General features: G+C 38.0%; 1 protein-coding gene across 7 annotated transcripts in view; it reads right to left on the reverse strand.

The window, feature by feature from the left end:
- The window catches only part of NFKB1 (nuclear factor kappa B subunit 1), a 117258-nt gene that overhangs the window by 68231 nt on the left and 35619 nt on the right, over positions 1-13408 (reverse strand). For all 7 annotated transcript variants that reach the window (XM_058432630.1, XM_032177572.2, XM_032177496.2 and 4 more), the window contains one exon: positions 12050-12148. In XM_058432630.1, the coding sequence (XP_058288613.1) occupies positions 12050-12148 (99 nt within the window). The remainder of the gene's footprint in view (positions 1-12049; positions 12149-13408) is intronic.

Here is a 13408-nt window from a genome sequence, read left to right on the forward strand (position 1 = left end):
AATGACACATGAGAATAACAAAGTGTTTTTCTTGTTATTTCTATACTAATTGAGTATTTCTATGATTAACTGAGGCAACAATGTTAACATGTGATCTCTTTCAGAGTGTATTATCAGGCTGAAATGGGCATCATCCTATATTCACAGGGCTACTGGCTCACAACCTCAATGCCACAATATGTTTTTTTATTTTATTTTATTTTATTTTATTTATTTTTTTTTTTATTATACTTTAGGTTTTAGGGTACATGTGCACAATGTGCAGGTTTGTTACATATGTATCCATGTGCCATGTTGATTTCCTGCACCCATTAGCTCGTCATTTAGCATTAGGTATATCTCCTAATGCTGTCCCCGCCCCCCCCACCCCCCACCCCACAACAGTACCCGGAATGTGATGTTCTCCTTCCTGTGTCCATGAGTTCTCATTGTTCAATTCCCACCTATGAGTGAGAACATGCGGTGTTTGGTTTTTTGTCCTTGCGATAGTTTACTGAGAATGATGTTTTCCAGTTTCATCCATGTCCCTACAAAGGACACGAACTCATCATTTTTTATGGCTGCATAGTATTCCATGGTGTATATGTGCCACATGCAAATCAAAACCACAGTGAGATACCATCTCACACCAGTTAGAATGGCCATCATTAAAAAATCAGGAAACAACAGGTGCTGGAGAGGATGTGGAGAAATAGGAACACTTTTACACTGTTGGTGGGACTGTAAACTAGTTCAACCATTGTGGAAGTCAGTGTGGCGATTCCTCAGGGATCTAGAACTAGAAATACCATTTGACCCAGCCATCCCATTACTGGGTATATACCCAAAGGAGTATAAATCATGCTGCTATAAAGACACATGCACACGTATGTTTATTGCGGCACTATTCACAATAGCAAAGACTTGGAACCAACCCAAATGTCCAACAACAATAGACTGGATTAAGAAAATGTGGCACATATACACCATGGAATACTATGCAGCCACAATATGTTTGTAGTGGGCTGAATGGTGTACCCTGAGAATTCATGTCCACCCAGAGCCTCAGAATATTATACTATCTGGAAATGGGGTCGTTGCAATTATGATTAGTTAAGATGAGGTCACATAGGGTTACGGATGCTGTAAACACAATGACGGGTCTCTAAGAGAAAGAAGAGAGAGATTTGGATACAGGGACACAGAGAGAAGACAGCATTCATGTGAAGATAGAGACAGAAATTGGAACGATGCAACTACAAGTCAAAAACTGCCATGAATTGTCAGCAACCATAAGAAGCTAGAAACAGGCAAGGAAGGATTATTGCCTAGAGCCTTCAAAGGGGGTATGGCCCTGCGAAGACCGTGATATTGGACTTCTAGCATCCAGAACTGTGAAAGAATAAATTTCGGTTGCTTTAAACCACCTAGTTTGTGGTAACTTGTTATGGCAGCCGGCAGTGAATGCTTTTAATTTTATGCTGCTTTTGCATCCATTTTGAATATAAGCTGGACTTTCTCATACTTAAAGCAGGGCTCAGTGACCGTCGACACAGTTTCCAGTACTACACCGCCTCCCGGTTCCTCTATGTGGCCAATCTGGATATCTGCATTATACAATGGCCACCTGGTGATCGCCTCCCCACGGGCCAGCTACATATAGCCTACCTGACTGGTCTTCACTGACGCTCACACCTTGCATGGACTGTGCAGATATGCCACAGTGACTTCTTCTTCGTCACAGTGTGACCTCCTGGAACTCATACCTGCTTGCTTGAAACCCACCTATTAAAACTCCCTGTGGGAAACCTGTTTGGATAATGTCCTGGACTCAGTAAAGGCAGTGGCCCATGAGTTCCTTTCTCTTTCTCCACATGCTCCCTGACCTTGGGGTGTGGCCTCCCCTGGAGTGCTGTGTGCTCCCCAGGACCAGTAAGTAATAAAATCTTTACTTCCATCTTGTGTTTCTCCTAATTATGGAAGGGGTGCGCTCTATCATAAGTATCCTAAATTAAAACACTGCCCTACAAAACTAATACAACTAAGGAGCCTAACAAGAATTTAATAAATTCCTTTCTGGTTTCCTACCTATGAGATTTTCATAAGAAATCATGTGTTACATCTAAAAGAAAGCTTTTGACACAGCATCTGATCTCAGTCTCCTATCTTAATAACCCCAGACAGAAGAAAGGATATGCGGTCAATACACAGTGGAAGCAACACTGATTAGAGAGACTGTACTAAAAATAAATTAATAGACTGGTGAAGGTTTTGTGTAGCTCCATGAATCCATAAATGAACCAGCAAAGCTGCCACTCAATATTTGTAGTAGTGTATTTGGTTATATAAAAATAGAAGCAACTGTCATTTTTAAGTGCTTACTATATGGCATGTACTGAATAACTTGATTTACACATATATCCTATGAAGTAGGTATTATTTTTTCAATTTCATAGATGAGGAAGCTGATGCTTAGCCAAGTTAAGTAACACTGCAAGTGGCAAAACTAGGAACCAACATCATGCCCAGCCCTGAACCAAATGACTTCAGAGCCAATGCTTTAAAACCTAAAAGTGTGGTCCATAACCACCTAAACCTCACCCCGGACCTAGAAACTGTAAATGTAGAACCAGAAATCTGCAGTTGTAATACCTCTTTCTAGGACTTCAACTAGACACCTCTTACTCCTTCTCTTGTACCTGCCAGCTCATCCTTTCTTTCAAATTATCCACGTTAACTATGCTGAATCATTTTCAGTGTCGCACATTTAATTTTAAAAATTCGACTTGGTTTTATTTTCATTCTGCCTGGTCTGTTTTCTATTCCAAACTTATTTTGTATTTATATATCAAACAATTGGTAATTCAATTATCTGAAGATTCTGGGGATTTAATTCTGCTTTTCATTGTTCTGCCGATTCTTAAAACAGTGGCTTATGTGCATACATATTTTCTAATTTTTGATCAGGAGCTCATGATTCTTTGAGCCACATACATTTTTATGTGTTTCTGCAAGGCTCTGAGGGTATCCCCAATGTGGAACAACTTCATATTCATTTCTAGACTTGGGGTTTCCTACTCTATTCAGGGAGCATACACTTAACTCTGAATCTGTAAGAACTGGGCTTGTAGTTACTGATTCTCAAGACAGGCATTTTATCTTCTGATTCCCCCTAGGCTGAGACAGGCAACTTCCTCATTACCTCTCTGCCTGAGGATCACCCATCAGCAGAAACTATAGCCCTGAGAGAGTCCTGACTTAAGTGGGTGATTGCAGTTTCAATTCCTCAGATTGGAAAGGCCCAAGGCCTTATCTTTTGTCTCTAGGAAGCTGTTAAAAACCAAGCTTCTCGATTATCTAGGTCAGCAAATATTTCCAGGGCAGCTGTGGCCCCAAAGTCCATCCATATCCTATTGTGTTTTCCCAAATTTTTCTTTTGTTTTATGGCTCCCCAGTACTTTTCATACTTTCTAATAAACTCAGCTATGCATCGAAGAAAATGTTATTTTTTTTTTCTAGTGTTACTAAGTGTATTGTAGTGGGAGAATTATCTACTCTATCCGGCTTTGGAAATGGAATAAAATCTATATTTTAAGTAAGTTTTGAAGCAGATTTTTATGTATAGTAAGGTTTGAGAGCCACCCTGCTCTGTCTCCCATAGAGCTCCTGAGAAAATCTGTTTATATAGCTCTATGTCTTTATTATCTCCTACCTTCAACTAAAACATGCTGGAAACTGTAGCTAAGTAAGACAGCTTCACATTTTTTTTCCTTCAGTCCAACGTTCTGCTACTCAAGGTGGAGTCAGGTGTTAACCAATCTTCTTTAAGTCATAGACGAATAAATGAAGCTAAAGATTTATCTATATGCTTCCACCCAGGCTTTATAAAAAGAAGCTAATATTTGTAATCAGTACAAATATTAGCAATAATTTAAAATTCTGTTTTTTTTCTTAAAAAAATTTTTTTTATAGAGACAGGGTCTCACTATGTTGCCCATGCTGGCCTCAAAATCCTGGGCTCAAGCAATCCTCCTGCCTTGGCCTCCCAAAAGTGTTGGGATTATAGGCGTGAGCCACTGTGCCCAGCTAAGGTTTATTCTTAATATTATGTTGTAAGCAGTTTTCCATGTTGTGCCGTATCCTCTTAATTACCTTTTTAAAACACAGGGGCATAATATTCTATTCCACAGTTATACATTGAATATCCATTCAATTATCTGTTGTAATATGTTGCCATTATATAATGGCATGTATTCTTAGAAACTGTCATAGAATTATTGTAGAATCCAAGATTGGCTAGATGATCCACTGTGACGTAGCAATTGTGCGGTGGGTCCCAGGCGTCTCTGTGGTTGAAACATTTTTGGACGATTCTGAAGCCCACCCATGATTGTGAACCATAGATTTAAAAGATTCCTGCAAAGTAGAGACAGATCCTTAATATTATGATAATGAATGGTATTCCATGATGGTTAAGAGTGCAGGCCCTTAAACCATATGGCATGAACTGAAATCTTGGGCTCCATCTCTAAAAGCCTGTGAGACCCAAGTTAAGCTTCTTAATTTCTCTAGGCTTCAATTTCCTCATTTATAAAATGGGGATCACAGAACCTGCGTCAGTGAATTATTGTGATGATTAAATGAGATGATGTAAGTAAGCATAGCAAGCCATTCTTATAATCATTCTGTTGGGTAGAAGGGGACCTAAAGGCAAAAAGCATTGTCTGTGAAAGTCTGCATGCATTTTCCAGCCCATGTCCATGAGACCCCAGGGAGGTGAAGGTAGGCCGGAGGCTTCTTATTTGGAATCCACCTGGAGGGTGGGGAGAAAAGACTGAGATTGCAGGGTAGCCTCCAGCTTCACCTCTGGACCTGCAGATGGGTTGAAAAACAACTTGTCTGTGGAGGAGGCAGTGGAACACATGTGGGGATCTTAGTGCTTCTGTGTGTTCACCTCACCTTATCAAGGCGAATTGCCAGTATGTGACTTTATGATGTCAAGACTCCAGAATGGAATGCCAAGAGTCGCCCCACTATACCTTCAGACTAAGACCACTGGGTTTAAAAGAAGCCACCAGAGATTTGTTTCAGATTCAACAGTGGTCCCAGAAATAATCACGTGTCAAGGAAGAGTGGAGGGCAGAAAAATGGGAATGGCCAATAGAGGAAGGTCACTAAGCCAGAACTGACAAAACAAAATTTAAAATTCAGACAATTCTTAAATTCAAGAAGCGTATATCTCTCCTAATAATTTCTAAGGGTTAAGCTTCCCAGCTATTATCTGTGTGATAGGTTTTCTCTAATGAGTAGCTTTCTCCACTTTATAATGGTGACTTTGAATATATACAGCGGATTTAGAGGGCTATTTAAAAAAATATTTCACAAAGTAATATTTTGTTTTAGGACAAAATACAAAACTTCTGAACTACTTGCAACAAAAATTACCTACATGTCTCGATTGTGGTTACATATGGGAGGGAGTTTTGTCTGCTTGTCTAGAGCAGTACCTGACACACTGTGCTCAATCAATATTTGTTCAATGAATTGCCTTCTCTCTTTTGGCTTCAATCACTAATGGTGAGCTTCATGCTTAATCTGCAAATGTATGGAAGAGCAAGAAAGAAAAAGCAGTGAAGCCCATTCAACTCTTTTGGCCATCGATTCAGTTTCATCTTTTTTCCACCTACTGGAAAACTGAAGGGAGGCTTTCTGGGCTATGTGTTGAGCAACATAAAGCATTTCACTTCATTTGAAATTGATTAAAAATGCAAGAATAAAACAAGAAAAAATCTTAAAAGATATTATACAGATCATTTAAAAAGATAGCTGCTATCAAAAAGCTAAAGTGATACAAGCTATAGCATGATTCTTAACCATGTTAAATCTTTCCCTTTGAAAATATGATAAGAAGTTATATTTATCTCCCAAGAAAAAATGCACATACATACATGTGCAAGTCTGCATATAAATTCAGGAATCTAAAAAGCCTCTGAAACCACCAACAGGGATCCACAGACCCTAGGTTACAAAGCCCTTCTGTTCAATAAGCAGCTTTTCTCATGGTTTACAAAACACACGGTATAATATACATAGGGGATATGGTTATTTTCCCTAATTAATATATTTGTGCAGTGAACAGCTTAGGGGTTCAATGGAAATCCTAATAAATGCTATGAACTAGGTTCTATACGCACACCTAGCTGATTTTTGGTGATTTTCTCCCCTGTTGTTTTAAGTAATTGAGTCACATTAAATTATTTTAAATTAGTACTCCAAATAGATCCAAACCACCTGAGTCAGACAAGTCTATACAAAGGAAAGGGAGATTATGCAAGGATATGTGATATCCTCAAATGCCACAGCAGATTGGGTAGTCTCTATTTGACCTCGACAGAAACTTAACATTTAGGATTTTTAAGGAAAGGCACGAAGAGCAGAGCCTTTTTTTTTTTTTAAATCGGTAGTGGAAGGGGACAACAAAAAGCTGTTGTTGACCTAAACATTTCAACACGTCTTCCACTCAACATAAAACACTCAGGAAAGACAACATATGTGAGAACCAGCTTTCAGAAAATGTTTGATTAAAAATAGTTACACTTCTATCAGCTGGGTTTCAAGTCCTTGCATTTGATATTTATAACTAAAGAGAAACTAAGAATACTAACTGGTAAGCTATTTGTACTTCACAATCAAAGTCATTCTTGTCAATTTCTGTTTTTGCACAGAGTGGACCACACAGAAGGATGTGTCACATTAGTTAGGATGGGAAGGGGTACTTCCTGGTCACTCTAGAGGAGGATTGGTGAGAGTTTCTGAAGTCCCATGGGGCTGCTTCTCTTGTCACCCACCTCTGTGAAAGGGAACGCATTTGATTTTTAAAACTTCATGCGTGGCTTTCGGGAAAAATAGGGAAGTGAGCCTTCCCTGGCACTCCTTGCTGAGTCAAAAGCAGGCAGGGACAAGCTTGGCCTAGAGGAAGGTTCCTGTGCTTTTCTGCCAGCCTCTCCCATTAGGAGCTCCGTGATGAAATTAGAATGGAAAAAACTTTAAAGGGAAATTTTATAGGCAGTATAATAGATTATTAAATGTTTAATAATGGGAAATTTTTCTTATGAAAGGACAAGATATAAGAGTTAGTCTGCATACTTACTTCCCCTAGATTTTTCTCTGAATATTATTTTTTGCTATAAGAGTCAGTACAAACTCTACATTGTGACAAACACATTTTTATCTAGACAGCAAAGAGGAATCAATAGGATCAAAGTGAGTACCAGGTAATCTTCAATGGAGTCCAGTTTGAACCTATGTTTGTCCTGAAAAGGAGCCATCCTATACAATGGCAAATTTGGGTTGAAGTTAGTAAAAATTGATTTTCTTGAAAATGCCAATATTTATAGATGCATTCTTATGTAGTAAAAATATAAAAACATCTTGGGGAATGAAAGTTCAGAGGAGCAGTTTACCTAAGGAGAAGGAAGGAGGACAAAGTGATAGATAAGTGGGGTTTTAGCTGTAACTATTTTATTTGAGAGACAGGAGAGAGAGAGAGCTATCAAAAGCAAATAAGGTAAGATGCTAATACCTATTAAATTTGTGTTGTAGTACATAGTGTCTGTTATGTCAATTTTTAAACTTTCTATATGCTTGAAATGATTTATAATTTAAATTAAAAAAAAAAAAAGAACATGCAGACTTGCACAGCAAGACATTAGAAAGCTAAATGGAAATTTTCTTCTTAGCTGCGTGAAAGACACAGGCAGAGCACCAGACGGTTCAGTAGCCTGAGTTCTAGAAATAATCTCAACATGGTAAGAGGGTCTGTAAGCCTAGCCTACACCTATGCGAAACAGGGTTTTATGCATGGGACACAATTCCAGTAGAAAATGCAGGATTTGAGTAGACTTCTAGAGTTGGTTTTAAAATGAATTAATGTAAGGCATCAAATTTGGACAATCAGTAAGAGAGCAACCCATACAGGCTATATTTTTACATGTTCTATAAAGTATAGTTTGGTGTCTACAGCCTGCAAACCACAGCCAGCCCCCAAAGCTTTCAAGTTGGCCCCTGACTCTTTCCTGATGTCTCCATATGACCGAGTATGCACTGAACTGTCTGCGTTTCCACGTTCCTCTCCAGGCACCGCAGAGTGGTGGCGCTCTCACAAAGGCATGACAGGAAGACAGGGCGTGAGGCTGGAGGGAGAGAGGCTGTAGCTGAGGAAAAGCACAGCCCATAGCATTTTACTTTTAAGCCTGAACAAATGCACTTAATGAATATGTGGCAAATGTAAGGCTCAGAAGTATCATTTCTTTCCTGTAAATGTAAATGCTCTCCCTCTGAAGTTCCTGTGGGAATGGCTTCTGGATTCTGGGGGTGAGTGTGGGGCCACCCTCCATGAGGACTCTGCCCACCTGAAAGCATCATTCCACAGACCCTCCCATTGTTCACACACAGTGGACCTAACTCTCCACTTTCACTTTCTCTTCTGTAATAGTTTATAACAGTCAATAGAACTCCCACATTAGCTTTTAGGGTCATCACAGAATATAAAATGTTGAAGATACACGTTTTCTCTTTTCTTTCTCCTTAGTATCCAGGTACACTAACTCTGATATTCTAAGAGAAATTATACAGACACCATGATCACCATCTTGAAAATAAGAAATATCTACTAATAATCAAGAAAGGCACGTTTATAAAATAATATACTTGGACAATTCTATGTAATCTATGCAAGACAACTTTATAGTAGAAAAGTATGCAAATGGGTAAGGTTAAGGTTGATTTCTTGTTGCATCCACATCAGTGGTTCTCAGAGAGGGGTGAGTTTGCCCTCCAGGGGACATTTGCCAATGTGAAAACTTTTTGGATGTCACAATTATAGGAATCCTATTAGCATCTAGTGAGTCGAGGTCAGGGAGGCTGCTAAATATTTTATAATATGTCAGACAGCCTCCCACAAAACAGAATTTTCAAGCCCCAGATGTCAATAATGCCAAGTTTGAGAAACTTTAGATGTATCTATCCCACTGTTCCCCTTACAGTCTCTCACCGAGCAGGTGCTTAGTAAAGTACCACAGAAAAGACACATACAATTTTAAAGGTCTTCCTGATTAGAAAGATGCATGGAGAACAATTTTTTCTTCTGCTTCAACATTAGAGGGAAAAGGGATTTAAAATTCCTTTGTAAACTTAAAAGTTCATCCTGAGCAGAAATAACTATTAAAAGGGATATTTGGAGTAGAGCTCTGGAAAAAAAAAATACCTGACTGTTGTCTCTTTCTTTCTCTCCTCCCCATCCTTCCAATTAAGAATTTCTTGGATAAATAAAATTACTTCCTTTAACTGTTAGGAACAGCAGAACCATTTCAATTTTCAGTGAACAATGACAAGCTAAGGGAACAATGACAGCTTACATAGTCATATTCTCTAACCTCTAAGTTCCTCCTCTTCTTACAAGTTGATTAAATGCTTAACAAATGGATACTGAATTAGTGAATAAAAAATAAATGATTTGGTGAAATAATGTGACTGCAGTTGAACCTGCTTTATTATTAGTCGTTTACATATCTATATTTCCCAGTAAGTATTAAACTCCTTGATATAGAAACTTTCATTCTATAAGAACATCTAATGCCCATTAAGTTGTTTCACTTGTAAATTATTTTGTGATTGAGGCAGCAATATGTTTTTGAGCAGATGAAACCTCTACATGAGAAAGATGTATGAAGACTGGGAATAAATGGATGTATAAAGTTTTTTCTTAGCCAATAAATTTATAAGAAAGTTAATGCCATGTGTTTGTTAGTATCAAGAATTGTTACTTGGTCACAAAATACTAGAGCAATAGAAGTAAACAAAATACCATAATTTATATTTTTTGTGCGAAGCCAGTCAGAAAAAACTCCCAGTTTTTCGCTTAGTTAATTCTTCAGTCATTATAGTCAGTGTCAATGCTGATAACATGTGTCTTTCAATCTCCTTCTCACAAATATACACATACATAAAGGCACAATATTTATACATATGACACACAGACACGTGTTAAAAAGGTAAGTGCTGGGCCTGGCTTCCCCAATACCTGAGTACCCACTGACCACTGAGCCTCCCTCTCCCTTGTTTTCAAGAATTATCATTCGCCATGCCTTTTTACACCATTGTCCTCCCATAATTTGTCCCTTATCTCCCTGCCCCCAGTACCCTAAATGCACACATTCTATCTGAGAGGTTCGGTGAGCAATAACCTGCTGCAGGATATAGAGCCACTAGTCTGGTGAGAAAGTCTTGTTATTATAATTCCATTCTCTGAGTCTGTTTGGGTTCACAGGCATTACACTTTTTACCTACTGAGATTTTTAAAAGATTAAAAGAGATAATGTTATACAAAGCACTTGGCAAGTCTTTGGTGTTTAATAAGTGCAAATTAGTTCTTTATTGCTGCTCCTCATTCCTCATCAAGGTTCTAAAGGATGTGAGGCCATAAGACCATGGTCTGCTTCTGTGGACTTAAGCCATCATATTTACCTGCCTAATTACCTTTAATAGAAAAAACATCTTTCATTCCACAATTGGAGCTAAGAGACTTAAAATGCAAATATGACTAATAGCACCCATACTAAATAATGGGTTTCACTTGAAAGGTAAAGAATGACATCACAACATTTTGTCTTTTGTTTGGGAATAAGGATAAGAAATTTAACAGGCCTGGGCCTAGAAGATGGATAAGAGGAAAAGGAAGAAACAAAATGCAAGGCTAGCAAAACCAAAGACAGATTTCTTTCTTTCTTTTTTTTTTTTTTTTTGAGACAGTCTCACTCTGTTGTCCAGGATGTAGTCCAGTGGCACAATCTCGGCTCACTGCAACCTCCGCCTCCCGGGTTCAAGCGATTCTTGTGCCTCAGCCTCCTGACTAGCTAGGACTACAGGTTTGCACCACCACACCCAGCTAATTTTTGTATTTTTAGTAGAGATGCGGTTTCACCATATTGGCCAGGCTGGTCTCGAACTCCTGACCTTGTGATCTGCTAGCCTCGGCCTCCCAAAGTGCTAGGATTACAGGCCTGAGTCAATGAGCCCGGCCAGATTTCTTTACATCACAACTTTGCTGAGGGCCTGCTCTACTGAGCTTCATCTACTTACAAAAACAAACCAACAAAAAGTCTGAGGCCAAAAGTATGTTACATCCTGAGGGCATACACGCATAGTGAGAACTATTTTGTCCAAGCCTTGAATTACTGACCAAATAACTTTTATAAAAAACTAAATTACAATTGTTGACTGGGTTTATCTGCAAAATGATTATCAGTCTATGTTTATCATCAGTCTATGAAACATAGTAGCATATTATGAAATTAAAAGTCTCATATTAGAGAAAAATATTCTCAAATAAACAAACAGCCTGAACATGGTAAAAGGTATGACCAAACACACCACCAGCATGTCATGTAGCAGTTCATTCCAAGAGGGCCACACATCTGCTCAGGCCAAGGCCCTAGGGTACTTTCAGGTTCTCTATGGAACATGTACACATTTTCTCATTTAATCTCTAAAAGACCTTATGAAGTATATACTGTTAATATTTCTGCGTTTTATACATTAAGAGACTGAAGTTTAGAAGTATTGGTTAAACCTATTCAAAGCCACACAGCTAATAACAAAGTCTGGATCCGAATTCACAATCTTAAATAATATACTGTATAATCCATACACTCAGTCACTTGTTTGGTTTTTCACTAAATCTCCAAAGAGTCAAAATCAACCATTTCTTTCAAAGACTTACTAAAGTTTCAGGAAGTATACAATTTTTAAAAATCTTTAAGATGATCAAGAAATAGTAAGTTTGTTAGCTAATGTTGAAGACATTTCTACTAAATTGAAATGTTAACAAAGTTTTAGTATCTGTCACTTCTATTGCTAGGAGACAAATTTCTATTTAAAAATTTTAATAATCATGTGAACACTTCAGCTTAGGAGCGAAGGCAACCTGTACTCATTTAAAGCAATTCTTTGGAAATCGCAGGGAATCAAAATTTCCAGAATTCAAATAGAAGGAGAGCTACCACAAACTTACTTTCACCTGAGGGTAAGACTTCTTGTTCTTTTCGCTAGAGGCACCAGGTAGTCCACCATGGGATGGGCCTTCACATACATAACGGAAACGAAATCCTCTCTGCAAAGGTGAACGTTAAGCCAATTAAGTTTGAGAAATACTTATGAAAAATTATGGCAACAAAGATACATACACATTTTTAAATCTTATGTCTACTAAATGAGAGAAGAAAAACATGAAACTGTGAAAGAGGGCTCTGTAAATGAGAATCACTTTTCCCGTAATCTTACTATGAAAAATGGTGTTAATTGATATTTGTACACTAAGATATGGCTAAAAAGCCAAGTACTTAAGCCCGTGGAACCTCTCATGCTATGCATGTGTGGAGAGTAATCTGCTGAAGAGTTCAGGCTTTAGACTCAACATGTTATGGCTTGTTCTAGTCAGAGCTTCCTTGTCTTAAATTACTGCTGCCAAGCTCTGTACTTTACCATATTAATAAAAGTTATGCTTCCTTGACTCTTAGTTAAAGACATTCCTTTATCTACTCTGATTACAGCTGGTTCAGCAGGGACTACAGACATGTTTATTTAGATATATTGTTTCAGCGTTGTAGAACACACCCTATGCTAGACCCTGCATCTGTTAAGCTTCTCTCAGCATTTCAGAGGATAAGATTTTTGTTTTTATGATTATTGATATGGTCAAGCTCAAGATTGAATATTAACCTACCAGAATGATTCCAAAACTAGGTAGTTCCCTTAAATACTATCTAACCCAGAAATTTTATAGATGTAGTTAATTAATGAAGAGTTAGCTGGAAGCCTTCACTATATAAACTACTGTGGGCTGATAAACACCTAAGAAGTGCCATGTTTTTTCATTTGTACAAAAGGGAAGATTATACCAGACCATCTTTAAGGTCTACTTCAGTTGTAACTTTTTATGATTTATAAAGCTAACTTAATTATTCATATTTGTATACAAAGAACAAAACAAGGATAATTATGACCTCATCATCATATTAAGGGAGGTTTCGCTGTATTTCCTGATTCAACTTTATAATGACGTCAATCAATTTGTGGTAGTGTTAGTAGTTTATAACCACATAGTTGCTTAAGCAGATGATTTTCTTTTTACAGATTCACTTTTTGGTGAAAAGAAAATATGTTAAGATTTTTTAAGGAACATTCTCACCTTTTGTTTCTATTGTGGGACCAACGCCACATACACAGCACTAGATCATCTGCCCATCAGCTCATCACACCCACTAGTTGCTGGTGGGGGTTCGCTCCCTTACTCATTAAATTGTGGAACCCCAGCAAGCATGCAGATTTTGACAGCTTTGAGCTCATGAACCAATGTAAAATGTGTGCACTA

The sequence above is a fragment of the Hylobates moloch genome, unplaced genomic scaffold (genome assembly GCF_009828535.3).
Source record: "Hylobates moloch isolate HMO894 unplaced genomic scaffold, HMol_V3 SCAFFOLD_2, whole genome shotgun sequence".
Taxonomy (NCBI): domain Eukaryota; kingdom Metazoa; phylum Chordata; class Mammalia; order Primates; family Hylobatidae; genus Hylobates; species Hylobates moloch.